Here is a 19011-nt window from a genome sequence, read left to right as displayed (position 1 = left end):
CTGTGTGACCACCTCTTCCCCTATGTTCCACCCCAGCAGCTTTGCTCATCTGGACAGGGCCTTCTGCAGATACCACCTTGAAACTGGATAAAATCAAGAGCCACCCTCACAAATGCTTTCTCTGCAATGGCCCCCACCTTATGGAATGGCCTGTCTGAGGAGATCAGGAAAACTCCCACTCTCCTGGCTTTCTGCAAACTATACAAGACTGATTTATTCAGCAGGGCTTCCTACTCAGATTATAGGGCTGTGCCATAGCTCAGAGAGATGCCTTGGTAGGAACAAGGGACTATACGCTACTCTGTTAGGTGCTGTCTGCTGATGTAGATATGTGCCTACCAGGGAGTTTCCACGTTGTAAAATGTGCCATGTAAATTAGTTATACTTTGTTTCAGAAAGACTTCATTTCTATGTTCAGCTTTATGCTTGGTTTTTGAAAAAAAATTTCTGCTACCATACCCAATTGTATCTCTCTCACTGAATGTCCCAAGTTGTTCATAATTGTACTTTGCTCAATGAAAGTCTTAGCTGTTTGATTATATTGTATTTTCCACTTGCACTGTGAAACCGCCTTGGATCTCAGTGAGAAAGGTGGAATGATGATGATGATGATGATGATGATGATGATTGATATTCACTGAAGTCAATGGGCTTGGGAGGGTGTGATTCTATTTAAGATTGCAGAAATTGCAGGATCCATCAAGTGGCATGGTAAAAGTGGCATAATAGTCAAGTAGTTATTTTGTTTTCTTTAAATCATGGAAAAATTCACTTCCAACTCACAATGCACTACATCCTCCTAGGTGACTTCCACACAAGGACCACATTTTGTGGGTTCCTCATTGTTGGTGCAGCTGCAGATAAAGTACTGAATCAATGGGACTTCCTCTTGGTAGATTTCCCTGCAGGTTCCCTGCCCCAGTCCCCCAGAAGAGGCCACTCAGCCATCCTCCACTGGGCCACTAGTGCTTTACAATTTTTTTTAAAAAATGACACTATAATAACATTACATTGGTATACTGTTCTAACTATAGGAGTAGCAGACTTTTTTAATGATAAGAAAACAATACATTGCCAACATGGGGAAATTCTGCTGAAATATTCTCTTTGGATTCTAAAGCAGTCCCCAGTTGCAAACAGTTGCAAACATTAATGCACAAGAGTGGCACAGTGTGGTACAGCTAACTTTAAGAGTTTTTTAAATTTATTTGTGAATAAGACATTCAAGCTTTAAGAATCAAATCCTAGAAATATATGAATAATGAGAAGCGTTATTAAATAATTTATTCTCTATTATGCAAATGACTTTGGGTTTTGCCCCAATGGCTGGCTGGACTGCCCAACGAGATTAAATACAATTTTATTTTGTTTTGGTAGTTCTTGAAGGCCTTTGAGAATTTATGACGTTTATTTTAACTGTTTCTGTTTTAATACACATATTGCTAGGAATGGTGAGTGGAATGAGGAAGAGAGGAAGACCAAAAACCCGCTGGCTGGATACCGTCATGAAAGACACTGGACTGAACATGAAGGAATTGAAAGAAGCAGTCAGAGACAGAAAGGCCTGGAGGGATACGATCTACAGAGTAGCCAAGGATCGGACACGATTAAATGGCTAGGATTGGATTGGTTTTAATACATGGTTGATTAGCTGCTAGGTTTCTTTTTATTCATTTATTTAATCTGATGCCTGTTATGGTTTTTCTTTTATTGATATACTGCTCTTATTGCTTTTATTGATATGTTTGCTGCTGTTTTTATCAGGGCCATTTGCTTTGGATGTTTTCATGTATTTTTATATGTGATTTTGCTTTTTGTGAACCATCTTGGGGGTGTCCTGCAGTGCAGAAAGATGATCACACCCTCATCTCCATAAGGCACCCTCATTCCCATAAGGACAGTTATACCAGGTCCATGGAAAGGTTGCTGGGTGCAATTTTTGTTCTTTTTTCCTTACAACTCTGCAAACGTATCTGGTCAGTATATATTTTTCCTACACACTAAAAGAATTTTTTTTAAAAAGTCATCCAAAATGTTTTAATGAACCAGTTTCTATGCGCCACAATGTGAATACAACAATGGTCAAAAACCAAGATGTTTGAAATGTAAGTATATTGGAACTGTATTAGAATGTACAGCATCTTCTCTGCAAACCATCCCTCTGCAACAGATCCGGGCACAAAAACTTGTTGGTACCTGTGGGTTACTGCTGATGGACTGAGCTAACGGCATGAACTTTGGGGCAATGTATTATATATGTCATGTAAAATATGATATAACTAATATATATGACAGACTCAAGTCAGAACATGATTATTTAGTCTGCTTTCATATCAACCTCTGGTATATCAAACTATGGCCTCCATCTAAGAGAAATTCACTTAAGCCACTAGATTTCTGTTAGTTTTGCTACGTATCTGGTCAGTATATATTTTTCCTACACACTAAAAGAATTTTTTTTTAAAGTTATCCAAAATGTTTTAATGAACCAGTTTCTATGCACCACAATGTGAATACAACAACGGACAAAAACCAAGATGTTTGAAATGTAAGTATATTGGAACTGTATTAGAATGTACAGCATCTTCTCTGCATAAATGCAGTTGAAAGTATATTGTAGTGATAGGAGAAAAAATAAGTCTTTAAAGCATATTTTATTTTAAAGCAGAGGTTCTCAAACTTTTTGAAACAGGACCCACTTCTAAGCTAACTCTGCATTTTGGGATCCATCACTATAAGCCACAGATAGTGTGGGTCTGGGAATCCATAACCATTTTCTAGGTCTATTAGAGGTTTGCAAAAGGAAACAAATGAGCCAGAAACACACCCAGAATTTGCTACTTTGTTTTGTTAGTGGCATCTGGAACAGTGAAGCCAATTTGAGAAACCAAGTTATAACAACACCCTCCCAGCAAAAAGTTCATGTGTTTCACTTTGGTTCCTGTTGCGCAGCAGCAGCAAGCAGGAACTAGGCCAACAGCATCTTGTTTTCCTTGACAGCATTTCTCCTAGGAGATCCAAATAGCAGAGAGCCCTTACAATATGAATTAACTCCATTGGCAAGAAGGGGAAATGTTTGCAATGCGCATTAGTGCATTTTTTTCTGCCACTACTTAGGCAATCTGTTGACAGGAAAAGGGAGTGTGTGCAAGAGTGAAGCTTTTTTTTTGATGCCATCTGGGCAACAGCATTGTCTACCTGCCAATTGGGCCCTAGGAGCACTGCCCTTTGCCCACCTACCAGCTTCAGAAACGTTCCAGTACTTTAACTAACTCCATTGGAGGGAAGGTGTATCTTAGGCATGATTTTTGTCAATACCTGGGCACTGATCTGTCTCCCCTTGCCCTGTCAGGACTCTTGGGTCTTTGGTAGCTGTCAGGAAAAATGCTGCTGGGCAGGATACAAGTGGTCTGTTCATCTCACTTGATAAAAGCCCTGGAAGACTAAAATCATAGGATTCAATTATAAAGCCACTTCCCTGGGAGTAAGCACTATGGAAAAACCTGGAACGTACATACAAGTAGACCTGTTTGCTTTATAGTCTTTCAGAGCTCTCTCTTTTTCTGAGTCAAATGAAACTCAGTGGATCGATGATTTAGAGGGAGGGGGACTGAGGGTCAGTGTTGTTTTTTGTTAAGTGCGCAAACAGCTGCCCAGATTCTCTTTTCCCATCTACCTCCCACTTCAAAAAGAACAGTGTGTGCATACTCAGGCGACACTTGACACCTTCCCCAAGCATTCTTTGAGGGCCATAAACACCAAACCCAATGGTTTTGCATGCTCACAAACCCAATGGCTCAATAGTTTACAAGGAGGATTGTGTTCTGTGCCATTTTGATGCTGTTAAGCACAAAAACAGTTACCTCAAAGAGCCTGGAAGGTCTCATTGCAAGGAACAGGGCCAAAACTCATGATGATGAAAAAAAAACCCAAATTGATTAGATCCAAACCAGCACCGCTGCACCCAGGAAAAAACAATAATGTTATGTAGTTGATTCTGAAACCCCAGATTCAAAACTGAAACAGGAATTTTTTCAGTGCACGCCCTTAATGTCCCTTGACTTCTATACAACAGGTGGCTGAGAAAAAAACAAATCCCAGGGAGTGGATAGAGATTCAGAATGAGAGAGGGGACGCCTAGGAAATAGATCAGTTCCATGCTCTCTTCTGATTTTCTCACTGCTGGGAGGAGGAGATGCCGGAAGCTTTTTTGCCGGCTCCAAAACTTAAGCCCCACAACCTACCAATGAAAGATTTGAGACCCACTTTTCAGTCATAACTTGCGGTTTGAGAACCTCTTTTTCAAAATGTGGTGGTGGTGGTGGTGGTGAAGAGGAGGAGGAGGATAGCGCTGGCCAATATTTTATCATGGTATTTTATGACTTTTATTCATACAAATGGCCTCCTTATGTCTATAGGTGAAATTTAGGGGGAATGGGAGAAGAGAACAGAACATCCTGGACGGAGTTTGTTCTTGTTGGGCTTCTGCATCAAAAATCACCCACCATTTTTCTTGGTGCAATTCTCTTCATGTTCTTCATCGCTTTGATTGGCAACACCCTTCTTCTGTTCCTTATTAAAATGGACTCTGGTCTTCAGACCCTAATGTACTTTTTCATCAGTCAGTTATCGGTCATGGACCTCTGTCAAGTTCTCTCAATTGCTCCCAAAATGACAATGAGCTTTGTAACTCAGAAGTATACTATTTCACTGTATGAATGTGTTGTCCAGATTTTTGTCACACTGGCTGTGGGAGAGGCAGAATGTCTCATCCTGGCTACTATGTTCTATGACAGATATGTAGCTATATGTAGGCCTTTGCAGTATCCAGTCCTCATGAGAAAAATAATCTGCTTCATCCTGTCAGTGTTTGTCTGGCTTTGTCTACAGGCACTGACAAGTGCTCTTTATGTACTTCCTCTTCCTTACTGCAAGTCAAATATAATCTACCATAATCTTTGTGAATATCCAGCACTTATAAAGTTGTCCTGCTCTGACAATTCTAGATATGAAATAGTGACATACATTGGCACTTTCTCAATACTTCTTCTCCCCCTCGCAGTCATCCTTGCTTCCTATGTAGCCATTCTCCTACAAGTCTTAAGGTCTCGCTCCTCTGCAAGAAGCCAGAAGGCCTTGGGAACCTGCCTGTCCCACTTATGTGTAGTGGGGCTCTTCTACGGAGCATGTATTTTGACATACATGACACCTGTATCTGCCTATTCGGCACAAAAGGCCATGATCAACTCAGTGTTTGTTATTTTCGTCCATGCCATGATGAATCCTTTCATATACACCCTGAGGAACCGGGATGTGATAGCAGCATTGAGAAATCTCTTCCCAAAATACAAATTGCATAAATGATTTGCTATGAAAACAAAAATGACCAAGTACATTCCCTTTGGTGTCTAGGAGGCTCTGCCAGGATAAACAGAAAATAGCATGATGACAGATACCAAGTTCAGCTATGTATATTTTAATTTTTTTAAAGCATTGTCACGATAATTATAATAAAAAGTGTACCCAAATGCTGCTTTACATAACCTTTTGGTGGGTCAACTAACATTATTTTTTTCTGTTTAATAATATAACATTGGGATTTGATCTAGAGATGGGCATGAACAGAAAAAAAACACCATGATGTTCGTTGTTCGTTGCCATCCAGGAACAGGCACTCACGAACAACCATGAACATGGCCCTGTTCACGAACATGTTCATGGTTGGCTGTTCATGGGGGCCAGCAGGCTCTTCTCCAGCCATCATCCAAGTTTGGTCAAGATCCCTACTGCACCACTCCCAGAAACCTGACCTGAGCAGGCACCAGGAAAGGTACCAATAATAAATAATAGCTTGTCCCCAGGGCCTGGCAGCAGCCCTATCCCACCACACACAAAGAAAATTAAAGCTCCAATGCACTCTATCAAAATGCCAACAGCAACTGTCTCTCCCTCTCCACTGTCTGCAAAGCCAGAGCTGGGAGCCCCCCTCCCCCCTGGTCTTTGCTCCCTTGTAACAAATTTGGAGTTCCACACTTGAAAGAAAGACCTGCCTATCAAGCTAAATTGGGCTTAGATTGGGGTTTCCAGGGCAACAGCAGGAGTTCAGACAGAGTTCAGACAATCTCTGCCGAAGTTGCCAAGGGAATTGATTGCAGGTGCCAGACTGTCTGGCTTGAACAGCAAGGAACAGCAATGAATGAGGTTTGCAACGACCACCAGTTCATTTAGAATGGGGCCTCACAAACAGCTTGTTCGCGAACAGTAGACTAGGCTATTTGTGGCTTTTTTTGTTCATATTGCTGTTCGTGCCCATCTCTAATTTGATCCTACTAATCATTTACATTAACAGATGCAGAAGATTTACTCTGTATCCCATTCTTTCTTGCCACAATCAACATTCTGTTTTTATTTCTTGTTTACCATCGAAAAGGAAGGTATCTGATTTTTTAAAAAATCTGAGTAACAGCATAGCACCCAAGATTACTATTGGTAGATATTTCAAAACCACTAAAAACTAGCTTTTCCAGCCTGAGGTTCTCCTAGAATTATAACCGATCTTCAGACAACAATGATAAATGCCCATGCCATGCTTCAGAGAGCAGACTGTATACTATCACACCACACTGAGCTTCCTTCCCTCTGCAAACTCTGCCCTCCCAAGGCACTGCCTCCAAATCTCCATTAATGTCCTGAGCGGGCGACCCTAGCTATCACCCATATAAAAGCTACATTATCTTAAAAATTTCCCTTTAGCTGATTTTTTAAAATTACATTTATGTGTTCCTCCCTGATAAGTGGCCCAGGCTAGCCTGCTCTTGTCAGATCTTGTAAGCTAAGCAGACTCACCCCTGACTAGTATTGGAAGGGAGACCACCAAGGAAGTCCAGCGCCATTACAAAGAGGCAAGGAATGGCAAAACACTTCTGTTTGTCCCTTGCCTTGAAAACCATATTGGGTTGCCACAAGTTGGCTACAATTTGATGGCACTTTATCCACACAATAAGTTTTATTAGGGTTGCCAATGCCAGCTACCCAGAGGTGGTGGGTGACCACCACCACCCCACTGCTTGCTGCCACTCAGATGAACAGCAAGAGGAAAATAGCAAGCAAAATGGGGCGATAGGCATTGCCCAGTGCAATGGCTGCTTCCGGTATGACCCAGAAGCAACATCATCATATTGGGTGAATTTGGCCCAAAGTTTGGGGTGAATAATAGAGCATCATCCCTGGCTCAAGGTCATTTCTGGGTCACGCCAGAAGTAGTGTCACCACACCAGGCAATGCTGACCATACCCGACCCATGAATAGAACTTGGGGTTTTGTACAAAACACTGTGGTCCCAAATCTCCAGTGAGGGAGTACTTAAGTCTCAGTCTCTGGGTCCAACTGACATATTGCAGGTCAGTTTAGATTCTTGAGGAGATATGTCCCCTTTATAGGCTCTGAAAAGTAACAGTTCTTCTCCTTTCTTCCTCTCAGGTTCTCTCCTCTCAAACTCCTTTCTTCAAGATTCTTCACTCCCTCTCTACTTCCATCCTCCAACTGTTCTGTTACTATGCAACCACCTCTCAGTCTCTCTCTTTTAAAATAACAAATATTTTTACCAGGCTTACACTAGCTTAAACTAGCTTACACTAGCAGCCACAGACTCATATCTGAAACTTGACAGACAGCATGTCTCATGTAGTATTCTTCAGCATGAGGACAGTTAAAGAAAAGAAAGGATACTTATTCATCCTGTTATGTACTGGGTTGAGTTCAGACTGAGCTAAGCTCCTAATGCCTTGATGTTCATTGGTTGTTACTTGTTGGCAGCAGCCAATCGGTCTGCAGAAATAAAGACCAATCACAGGGCTGCAAATCAGTTACCTTGTTTATAGTTAATGCAAATTGAGGATTCTAGTTGTGTGTGTGTTACTATTGGTTATTGCTTGAAACGGGTGTGGGGTTTATGTGTATATATTGGCTCCTCTTGAGCCTCTGCTTTTCTCTGTCTCCTTCCAGTTCTCAATAAAGCTGTTACTATGAGCTGAAATCTGTATTCCTTTTGAGCTGAAATCACAATACATAATACATCCTAAAGGTGAGATATGGCTGTAACCAGGGGTCATTTCGTAGAAAAAGAGCTGGAGGAATTCATCAGCACAACTCATTAGCATAACTCATTAGCATATGCCACACTCCCTGACATCACCTATCCTGGCAGTTTTAGACCCAATCCTGGCAATTCAGGGTCGAAATTGGGCCCAAAATGGCAAAAAGGGGCTGAAAATGGCCAAAAAGGGGCCCAAAATGGTCAGGATCAGAACGCTGCTGAGTGGGAGAGTGATCCACCACCCGTCAGAAGCCCGATCTGGGTCGTTTCAGCCCCAATTCAGGCTGAAATGGGCCCAAAATGGCTGAGAGTCAGGTGAGTGGGGCCAGTTGACATGTGACCTCTTTGGGGAACTGCCGGAACTGCGTTCCCGCACGTTCCCCCTAGAAATAAGCCCTGGCTGTAACCACACCTCAAGGGTTGCCAGGTCTGGGTTGGGAAATCCCTGGAGATTTGGGGGTGGAGCCTAGAGAGGGGAGGGATCTCAGCAGGGTATAATGTCATAGAGTTCAGCCTTTAAAGCAGCCATTTTTCCCAGAGTAACTGATCTCTGTTTTCTGGAAATTAGTTGTAATTCCAAGTCCCATCTGGAAGTTGGCAACACCAGTTATTGCTCTTTCTCCATCACTCACAACTGAGAGCGGAACTACAAGTGACAAAAGGCACAGGTTGGACACTTGTCAGCTTCCCTCAAGTTTTGATGGGAAATGTAGGCAGCTTGGTGGAATGTTGGACAAGTGACAGTTGAAAAGTCCATTGGACAGCAGTCAGAGAGCCAAGCTGCAAGACCAGGATGCCTACGTTTCCCATCAAAACTTGAGGGAAGCTGACAAGTGTCCAACCTGTGCCTTTTGTCACTTGTAGTTCCGCTCTGAATTGTCTTATCCACACAGGACAATATAGTTGGAAATGACTGTTATAGCACAATGGTAGCACAGTTTCCAGTGACACATGGACACAACCTATTTTACTTTCTGTTATAAGCAATAGAATAGTATATTGTAGAGACTGTCATCATAGAACAATTACTGTGTCACTAATCGAGTTAATATGGACACTGTGAACTCCAGACCTTGAATTATAAACCATTCAGGGTGAATGGTTGCTTGTTCTCTGGGCAAGGAGTTGAATTACTTGCCTCAGTGTTCTCTGGACCTTAAAATGGCCCACTCTCAAAGTTTGTGTCCACTTTTAACCAGGCCCTGACTCATGTGGAGACCTGATATGTAACATCTTCTCCTTTTTTAAGAGGGAAGGGAATCACACAAACCAAGCCTTGGTACTCACACTGAGGGTTCAGTTCTGGCATAATCTGTGTTGGCAGAAGAGACAGACTTCAAGCACCGCCGTACCACATTATTCCAGTACTGCCCTGATCTGTGAACAAGTTTAAACTGTGAACTATGTTTAAACTGTGGTGACATGTCCAGTTGGGATGGGGCTAGGAATGTAAATACAATCCTTGCAAAAGTTCTTGAGCGTATATAATTTGAATTAGGCTCAGGCATTCAGGAGCAGAGGATGGAAAGGATTTCTGATCCGAAGAAAAAGGGTTTTCTTACTGCCCAGCAGAGGTCTCTGGTTTTCACCAGAAGAGCAGCAGCAGCCGACTTCTCTCTTTGCTCCAAACAACGGCGTCTTTTTTTCCGGGTTAGACTGAGGTCACTGCAGCGTCACCTGTCTCTTACGTTTGTTTTTCAATGAGGCCTCAGTAAGGAAAAACCTGCACCGTCACCTGTCTCCTGCGTTTGGGTTTCGATGAGGCCTCGGTAGGGAAAAACTCTCCCCCTTTTGCTGTTTCTGTTTCCAGCGATGATCGTCTCCTGCTTTGTTCCTCTCAGGGTGCTCTAGAGCGATTAACAACATTTCTCTTCTTCCATCTTTTTCTGCCCACATTTGCCTTCCTTCCCCCCCTTCCAGTCCACTTTTATAGATGGGTGCAGGTTTCAGAAAGGCTTTCCTAAAGGCAAAGGAAAGAAGCATTATAATATAAGACAGGAGGAGGATATACCAAAGCTTTGAGCTGTTGATGTCTTTTGTTCGGGATCTTCTGTGGGAAACTAGGATCTTAATACGAATGATATGTCTTTGTCCAGCATGCTGTAGTAGAACATGAAGGAAAGGAAAGAATGTGTATGAGCATATTAAGAGCACCTGCACTCCCATCTCTAGCCTGCTTGTTATTTTTTGTATTGTAAGCCTTAAACATTCAGGAGCACCATAAGAGGAAACCTTATGTATGACATAAAGAGTCAGATGGTAATGATATTTCAAACAGATGAAGACTTTGGTGAAGCAGCTCCAAGAGCCAGGGTGGTGTAGTGCTTAGTCTATGAGAATACAGCTCAGAAACCCAAGTTCAGATCTCCACATCTCTCAAAAAGTCACTGTCTCTTAGAGCCAAGCTACAAGTGACAAATGACACTTGCCTGGCAAGTGAACAGACTCACGTGTATTCCTCCCTGTTCACTTGCCATTCACTTGCGCTCCATTTGATCAAGTGGAGAGCAAGTGAATGGCAAGTGAACAGAGAGGAATACACATGAGCCTGTTCACTTGCCAGGCAAGTGTCATTCGTCACTTATAGCTTGGCTCTGAGGCTAGCCTGCCTCACAGGGTTGTTGTGAAGCTAAAATGGAAAGGATGCAGGGCCATTTATCCTGCTCTGAGTTTCAGGGCAAAAGGGTATGACAATGGTATTTTCTCATTTTGTTTCCATTCTACAGGTTGTAGAGTTTCCTTAGAAAATGGCTTCCCAGAAGTTTCCACTTTCACAGAAAAAGGCAGAAGAAACTGGGTATTTGGGCCCAACAGATATCTTTGGCACTTGGACTAGAACAGAGCCTTCCTTATTTTCTTCAGTCACCGGGCAGGTCCCGGAAGCCTGTTGCTCCCTAAAAGAAGAGCCAATTGACACCCACCCTGAGATCCTCCTCGCTCGGTCCAAAGACATTGAAGAAGGTAACAGACAGAGGTTTCGGTGGGGAAACATTCCTTTGGGAGAAACTCCCCGGCAGACCCTGTCCCGGCTGGATGAAGCAGCCCAGAGATGGCTACGGCCGCAAGATCGCACTAAGGGACAGATTGTGGATATGATAGTCCTGGAACAGTTTCTGCAAGTGTTGCCATGGGAAATGCAGACCTGGGTGAGAGCCAAGGAACCAAGAAGCAGTGAGGAGGCAGCTTGGCTGGCTGAGGCCTACCTGGGACAGCAGGTATCTGCTAGGAAAGCAAAGCGCCCCCTCATGATGTATTTCTGCCTTAGGATTGAATGAAGATCTGGATTTCCTCACTCACTAATGGTGTTAATAGCTCAGCATGACCTACTCTATACAGTTGTACATTGGTTCTGCCTGACTTCTTTCACACTGCACCCTCTTTGATTGGACTACTTTGCTCATTTTCCTCAGTTAGGAGTCATCCTTCCCTACCCACTCTGTATGGATTTATTTCTCTTTTGATCGTTTATTGCTTCAAATTGGCCTCTCTTTGTGACATCTCCCCCCAACGCCTCTCTATTGCTTATAACTCTAAATATAGATTTATGTGCCCAGTAGATGTTCTCTCCACTGTATCTGATGAAGTGATCTCTGTCTCACAAAAGCTTATGATGGAAGGAATTTTGTTAGTCATTAAGGTGCCACTAGACTTCCATGTGATTTTGTGGCAACAGACTAACACGGCTACTCTTCTGGAATTACCAGTATGACATAACAAACAAATTTCTTATTGGCCCCAAGAATTGACAAACATCAGCAATCCTAAAGACACTTTCCTGGGAGTAAGTCCTATTGAATAATATGGGACTTACTTCTGAGTAGACTTGCTTAGGATTACTCCCACAACTGCTTGTCTCACTGTGCAATCCTAAACAGAATTACTCCAGTCTAAGCTCTGGCCTGAGACTGGAGTAGCTCTGCTTAGGACTGAACTGTCAGTCAGAGCATGCAGAAGAGCTCAGGAAGCAACTGTCCCTTTGGCAATTGTTCCAGCTCATCAGGGAGGCCTGAGCCACATGCCCCGCCCCCCTGATAATATCGTTGCTAAAATACATGCTTAAGAAGAGGATCAAATGTATTATGTACTTGCTTTTTTTCCTAGTGGCCTGTGGCCTTCCATGAAGTGGCAGTGTATTTCACCCAAGAGGAATGGGATCTTTTGGATGAGGATCAAAGGGATTTGTATTACAACGTCATGCAGGAGAATTCGGAGAACGTGGCTTCATTGGGTAAGGATTCCTTTCACAGTAGGACCTATTCACACAATGGTTGGAGTCCCTAGCTACCTGGAAATGATACAAGCCTTTGTACCCTTGTCAGCTATGGATAAGCCTTTCATCCAGAAATTAACATGATCAGTCTGTTTCATTGCCTTTCTGGATGATTTTCTATGCCAGTACTAAATATAAACTTGCATTCAACTGACTTATTTTTCATACTCACCGTGGATGGCTATTTTACACATCTGTCATTCCCTCCCTTTCATCCTGTCTCTTTCCTTGTCCCAGAGCTGCTGATTGCAAAATCTGATCCAGTTCTCCATCTGGCATGTACAGAAGAGCCACACATCACAGAGTTCCAAAAACCAAATAACAAGAAAATTACTGCCAAAGGCATTGTAAGTGGTGACAATGTAATTGAACTTGGTAAGTGCCTCTCTGTATTTATTTATTTTAAGTATTAATGCTCCACCTATAGGCAGCTATAAGTTCATAAACATGCAGATACTTAATCAAGAGTCATTTGACTCTTTTAGCTGGTTTATAGAACTACATTCTCATTTATTTTGTGTTTCCCCTTAGCACAGAGATGGGGGCAATTAAGGACAGGCAAGAAACATCTGGCCAGCCACTGCAGGAGACCAAACGCTGGACCAGAGGGGCTTTTGATTAGATCCAAAGTGGCAATTTTTATGCTCCTTTCTGTAATAAGAGTCTTCTAAATCCATCCTCTGATCTTGTTGTTTCCTATGATCCAGAGTTGCCATCTTCCAAACTAGACCAGATTTCCTCTCACCATGAATATGACTTGCTGTTCCAGAGGGAGCAAGAGAAAAAGATTCAGAGGCTGAATGAGGAGACTAGGCCAAGACACTCTTGTCTAGGTGAGATCAGCCTATGTGGAACAGGTATGAGGAGATTGAACCATGTCCAGCATGAATCTCCACTGCTGTCTTCCTTCTCATAGGTGAGATGAGACAGTGGACTAGAGCATTCTGTGAGTGCATCTACGATACATTCAGCATTCTATCGTGGCTGCTTGATGTAGAGCAATGATCCCCACCGTGAGGCCTGCCACTGTGATTCAGGGCTTCCGCTTCCACCTATTCACACAGTGCTTTGAGTCCCTGGCAGCTGCGTTTTTAAAGCAGACCATGCTGAATTTCCCTTATGCTGCTATGAGCTGTGCCGGTCACATAACAGGCAGCCTGGACTGACTTGTGATAACTTAAAAACATTGTGACTGTGAATTGTTACCCAAAGAAATAACAACAACAACAACAACAACATTCAATTTATATACCTCACTCCAGGACAACTTAATGCCCACTCAGAGCGGTTTACAAAGTATGCCATTATTATCCCCACAACAATAATCACTCTGTGAGGTGGGTGGGGCTGAGAGAGCTCCTAGAAGCTGTGACTTACCCAAGGTCACCCAGCTGGCTTCAAGTGGAGGAGTGGGGAATCAAAACCGGCTCTCCAGATTAGAGTCCCATGCTCTTAACCACTACACCAAACTGGGCTCAAAGTGTGGCCTGGGCTCAGCGCATGGCACAGGTATATATACAATTGGATCACCCTAGAGAAGCACAGATAGAAACAAGCATGAGCAACTTAATAGTATTAAGCCAGTTTGGTGTAGTGGTTAAGGGTGCGGGACTCTAATCTGGAGAGCCGGGTTTGATTCCCCACTCCTCCACTTGAAGCCAGCTAGGTGACCTTGGGTGACCTGGGTGACAGTTCTCTGGAGCTCTCTCAGCCCCACCCACCTCACAGGGTGTTTTGTTGTGGGGATAATAATGGCATACTTTGTAAACCGCTCTGAGTGGGCATTAAGTTGTCCTGAAGGGCGGTATATAAATTGAATGTTATTATTATTTAAAGTCCACTCTCCTCGCAAGCGGGCTCAGAGCAGATAAGAACAACGTTTAAATTTACATTAAACATTTCCATTTAAAACCATACAATTCAGTAGTAAAAAAAAAACTGCTCTAAGCCGTGGCCAATATTACCTAGCCCCAATAAAACGTTTCTAAAAATATTTCTATGGGTGGGAGCTGAGAGACAGCAATGGTCCAGTAGATGGAAAAAGAAAAAAACAGGACGGGGTTACCTCCCCCTCCCCAGCTGGCCATCAGGAAGGCTTAACCATAGCCCTGCCTCAACCATATGCCTGGCAGGAATGATACCTTGTCAGCTTTGGATAAGCCCTTCATCCATGATCAGTCCATGATCAGTCTGTTTCCTCACCTTTCTGGATGATTTTCTATGCCAGTACTAAATATAAACTTGCATTCAACTGACTTATTTTTCATACTCACCGTGGATGGCTATTTTATACATCTTTCATTCCCTCCCTTTCATCCTGTCTCTTTCCTTGTCCCAGAGCTGCTGATTGCAAAATCTGATCCAGTTCTCCATCTGGCATGTACAGAAGAGCCACACATCACAGAGTTCCAAAAACCAAATAACAAGAAAATTACTGCCAAAGGCATTGTAAGTGGTGACAATGTAATTGAACTTGGTGAGTGCCTCTCTGTATTTACTTATTTTAAGCATTAATGCTTCACCTATAGGCAGCTATAAATTCATAAAAATGCAAATACCTAATCAATTAAATGCAATCCAACATAAAACCAATAAATTCATATCCCCCTCAAAAGAAAAACATCAGCATTGAACCCATGTTCCAAAGGACAAGAGGGAGACAGATGGTCTTCCCAAGGGAGACAAAATGAGCTTTGTCTCATGAAAGCTTAGACCCTGGAAACTTTTGTTGTTTTTAAGGTGCTACAGGACTTGAATTTTGTTCCCTAGAAAAGGAATACTATAATCTAGGACTACCGTTGAAATGACCTTGTCCTTGATGGCCATCTAAATAGTCTCAGGCTGAAGTGAACCATACACCACAGCCTTGAGTGATGATGTAAACCTAGACAACTGAGAAGGTTTATACAAGAGCAAGTAAGGTAGTTTGGGCCTGACGATTAGGGCTTTAAAGGTCATGATCAGCTTCTTGAACTGAACCCAGACATGAGCTGGGAGTCAATTAACAGTGTGATCCTATACAGAGCTATTCCAGTCTAAGCCTATTGATTTTAATGAGCTTAGACTGGAGTACCTCTGCATAAGATTTCAGTGTAAGTCAAGAACAGGTGTGATTGTACTTCCCCGTTGTGGACATCCTCTGTTTATTAGATTCAGCTAGTGTGAGGACAGATGTTCATAATTACACCTGCCCTGTGACTCCCCATATCTAACCAACATTCTGCCCTTTTTTCTAGGATTAATTCATAAAATCAAAATTGATATAGATTTATAGAACTACATTCACATTTCTTTTGCCTGTTTCCCCTTAGCACAGAGATGGGGGCAGTTAAGGACAGGCAAGAAACATCTGGCCAGCCACTGCAGGAGACCGAATGCTGGACCAGAGGGACTTTTGATTAGATCCAAAGTGGCAATTTTTATGCTCCTTTTTGTAATAAGAGTCTTCTAAATCCATCCTCTAATCTTGTTGTTTCCTGTGATCCAGAATTGCCATCTTCCAAACTAGACCAGATTTCCTCTCATCATGAATATGACTTGATGTTCCAGAGGGAGCAAGAGAAAAAGATTCAGATGCTGAATGAGACTAGCCCAAGAGAGTCTCATGCAGGTGGGATCAGCCTATGTGGAACAGGTATGAGGAGATTCAACCATGTCCAGCATGAATCTCCACTGCTCTCTTCTTTCCCATAGGTGAGACGAGACAGCAGACTAGAGCATTCTATGAGTGCACCTACGATACACTCAGCATTCCATTGTGGCTCCTTGATGTAGAGCAATGATCCCCACCATAAGGCCTGCCAGTGTGATTCAGGGATTCCACATCCTTCTCCAAACCAAAGAACCAATCCCTTAGAGCATGAGCTGTTTCTGAAGTGCCCAGGTGGTATCACCTTTGTGTCTGCAGGGAGCATCTATTTGGAAACAGCTCTCTCCATCATAAAACAATGATTGGCTTAGAACTTGTCAGCATTTTGTGATTGGCCCAGCACCTATGGCAGCTACTTTGTGGTTAGCCATGTCCCCACTTGGTAGCCATTTTGTGATTGCACCCACTACCTGTTCTCAAAATTCCAAGAAAACCCATAGAGTAACTTTACAAGTCACTGTGTAAAGGAAGACCAGCAGTGGCCAGCCATCTCCCACTGGAGGTTGTCTGCCAATGCTGATCTCTCCATGAGGAACTGCTAAGTTTCCAGGGGTCAGTTTTTAAAATATTGCTGTAAGTCCCAAACAGTCCTGTATCCCTTCTTTCTCCTCTCTGGCTGTGCCACATATCCTTAAAGCCAGGGCTGTTTGTGGTTTATATGCTGTCAGTTAGCTGTGTTTGTATCAAAAGATACATTTTTATTTCCTCTTCGCTTTTCCTGTCATTTTTGTCTTCTCCCTCTCTTTGATCAAGTTCCAGTGGGGTTTTCTTTATTTCTATATTTCTTTATTTTGCATCTGATGAAGAGACCTGTGGTTCTCGAAAGCTTATGCTACAATAAAGTTGGTTAGTCTTAAAGGTGCTATTGGACTCTCCTATTTTGCGACTACAGACTAACATGGCTAACTCCTCTGGTCCTTTATTCCTGTAGGTGATGCTTCAGGAAGTATGAATGTGTGTAAGAATCCTCAGCAGAGAGATGCTACAACAGAGCAACCACATGAAACATCGTGGTGGGATATTTTCTTTGAACCTAAGCGTCCTGAAGCAATTGAGATCAAATCAGTAGGACATCAGGGAATATTGCCAGAGCTCATGCAAGGATATTCAGCTCCTAGGAAAGGGAATTTCACAAAAAGGAAGCCCCCGTTAAGAGTGAATTATCCCTGCTCTGTTTGTGGGAAAAGTTTTGATCGGCGTGCTAACTTAATTAAACACCAGAGAATCCATACAGGGGAGAAGCCATATTCATGTGCAGAATGTGGAAAACGTTTTGATCAGCAATCCAACCTCAATGTCCATTTGCGAGTTCATACAGGAGAGAAGCCTTATGCCTGCCCTGACTGTGGGAGACGTTTTACCATCAAATCTCACTTACATGGACACTATAGGATCCACACAGGAGAGAAACCCTATGAATGTGAAAGATGTGGGAGGAGGTTTCGTGTAAAATCGTGTCTGAATAAGCACCAAAGAACCCATGCAGGAGAAAAATATTTTGTGTGTCCCATCTGTGATAAAACTTTCACCTGCAGCTCTGATCTTATTAAACACCGAGTTACTCACTCAAGATAGAACAATTGCATGTACTCTGAGTGCGGGGAAAATTTCGCCAATAGATCAGATCTTAACAAACATGAGAGGAGAAAAACCTTGTATGTGCCCATCTGTGAGAAAAGTTTCCAAGATGTTTCTCAGAAGAACAAACATCAGAGAATTCACACTGAAGAAACACCTTATGAATGCTCCATCTATGAAGAAAAGTTCAGAGATGGCTCCCAACAAAACAAACACTAGAGAATTTGTGTGCTATAGAACACTTAGTACACATTGATGCAAATATGTAGTGGATGCTGAGGGGGCACAGTGTACACATTCTCAAAAAAAACTTTATAGGTGCTCCCGAGTGTATAGAAAAAAAATGCTTTGGATCTTGATAAGCAAAAGTGAATCCACATAGCTAGGAATAAGCACCAGAAAAGAAAAAAAAAACAGTGAGAAATATGGGCCTTTTCTACACAGGTTATTTGCACCAGTTTCAATGATTTTGAGAAGCATGTGTTTTCTTACTTCCCCACAATATTGTGGTACATTTGTGCACATTCCAGGTTTCCCCGATATTTCCCTAACCTGCTTTACTGCGAAGTTTGGGAAACCACACAGCAAAGCCTTGACAGCTGCTGTGTGGATTTTCCCAGTCCTGCCCACACAGCAGCCATTTCTCCATCTCCATCACCATTTTGTTTTATGCATTGTCGAAGGCTTTCACGGCCGGAGAACGATGGTTGTTGTGGGTTTTCCGGGCTGTATTGCCGTGGTCTTGGCATTGTAGTTCCTGACGTTTCGCCAGCAGCTGTGGCTGGCATCTTCAGAGGTGTAGCACCAATGTAGCAGAGGTGTAGCACCAATTCACAAGCATAAGCAAAACTTCAACAGGAAAGAAGAAACCTTAAGAATGAACAGAGCATGGTTTCCAGTTCTGAAAAACACCAGGCTAACAAAACATTCTATCCCCGACAATAGCCCTGCAGAGAAGATTAGCACATCAAGTACCAATCCATATGCAAAAGAACCTCCTCAGGATACAGTGAAGCCTCCCGCCATTAGCATTCCACACCCTGGGAAACTCTTACAGGATGACTCAGCTCAACCCCACCCCTCCTGAGTAGATACAAATAACCTACATCTTTTCCACACTGTGACACTGAGAGATCTCTGTCTTTTGGTGCTACACCTCTGAAGATGCCAGCCACAGCTGCTGGCGAAACGTCAGGAACTACAATGCCAAGACCACGGCAATACAGCCCGGAAAACCCACAACAACCACCATTTTGTTTGCTTTTTTAAAACCAGCATTTAAGTAGTTATAATGTTATAAGAGTATGCTTATTAGGTTTTCTGAATTCTCAGTTTTCATTTTCTAAAACCTAAATCTCTAGTCCCTTTTGTTGCAGTGATATAAGGGGAAATGCATACCTCTGCAAGAAAAGTGGCCAA

The 19011-nt window shown here is 42.7% G+C and overlaps 1 protein-coding gene across 2 annotated transcripts; it reads left to right on the top strand.

The window, feature by feature from the left end:
* Window positions 1-9790: 9790 nt before the first annotated feature.
* On the top strand, window positions 9791-18747 carry LOC129328790 (zinc finger protein 773-like). 2 transcript variants are annotated; one of them, XM_054978064.1, is made up of 8 exons: window positions 9791-9864; window positions 10822-11310; window positions 12197-12323; window positions 12603-12740; window positions 13073-13198; window positions 14704-14841; window positions 15853-15999; window positions 16946-18747. In XM_054978064.1, the coding sequence occupies exons 2-8, from the start codon at window positions 10843-10845 to the stop codon at window positions 17587-17589; spliced, it is 1788 nt and encodes a 595-aa protein (XP_054834039.1). In that variant the 5' UTR covers window positions 9791-9864; window positions 10822-10842; the 3' UTR covers window positions 17590-18747. The 2 variants fall into 2 exon arrangements, with proteins under 2 accessions (XP_054834039.1, XP_054834040.1); XM_054978065.1 differs by lacking the exon at window positions 9791-9864 and adding an exon at window positions 9909-9937.
* Window positions 18748-19011: the final 264 nt, after the last annotated feature.

This window comes from Eublepharis macularius, chromosome 4 (genome assembly GCF_028583425.1).
Source record: "Eublepharis macularius isolate TG4126 chromosome 4, MPM_Emac_v1.0, whole genome shotgun sequence".
Taxonomy (NCBI): Eukaryota; Metazoa; Chordata; class Lepidosauria; order Squamata; family Eublepharidae; genus Eublepharis; species Eublepharis macularius.
The sequence above is the reverse complement of the archived record's forward strand: the minus strand, read 5'-3'. Positions and strand labels throughout refer to the sequence as shown.

What these genes read in the sequence shown, in the direction of transcription:
- LOC129328790 (XM_054978064.1), top strand. Translation starts at nt 10,843, where the DNA reads ATGGCTTCCCAGAAGTTTCCACTTTCACAGAAAAAGGCAGAAGAAACT. An exon ending in AGGCCTACCTGGGACAGCAG is followed by an intron (nt 11,311 to 12,196) that starts GTATCTGCTAGG and finishes TTTTTTTCCTAG; the next exon opens with TGGCCTGTGGCCTTCCATGA. An exon ending in GATCAGCCTATGTGGAACAG is followed by an intron (nt 16,000 to 16,945) that starts GTATGAGGAGAT and finishes TTATTCCTGTAG; the next exon opens with GTGATGCTTCAGGAAGTATG.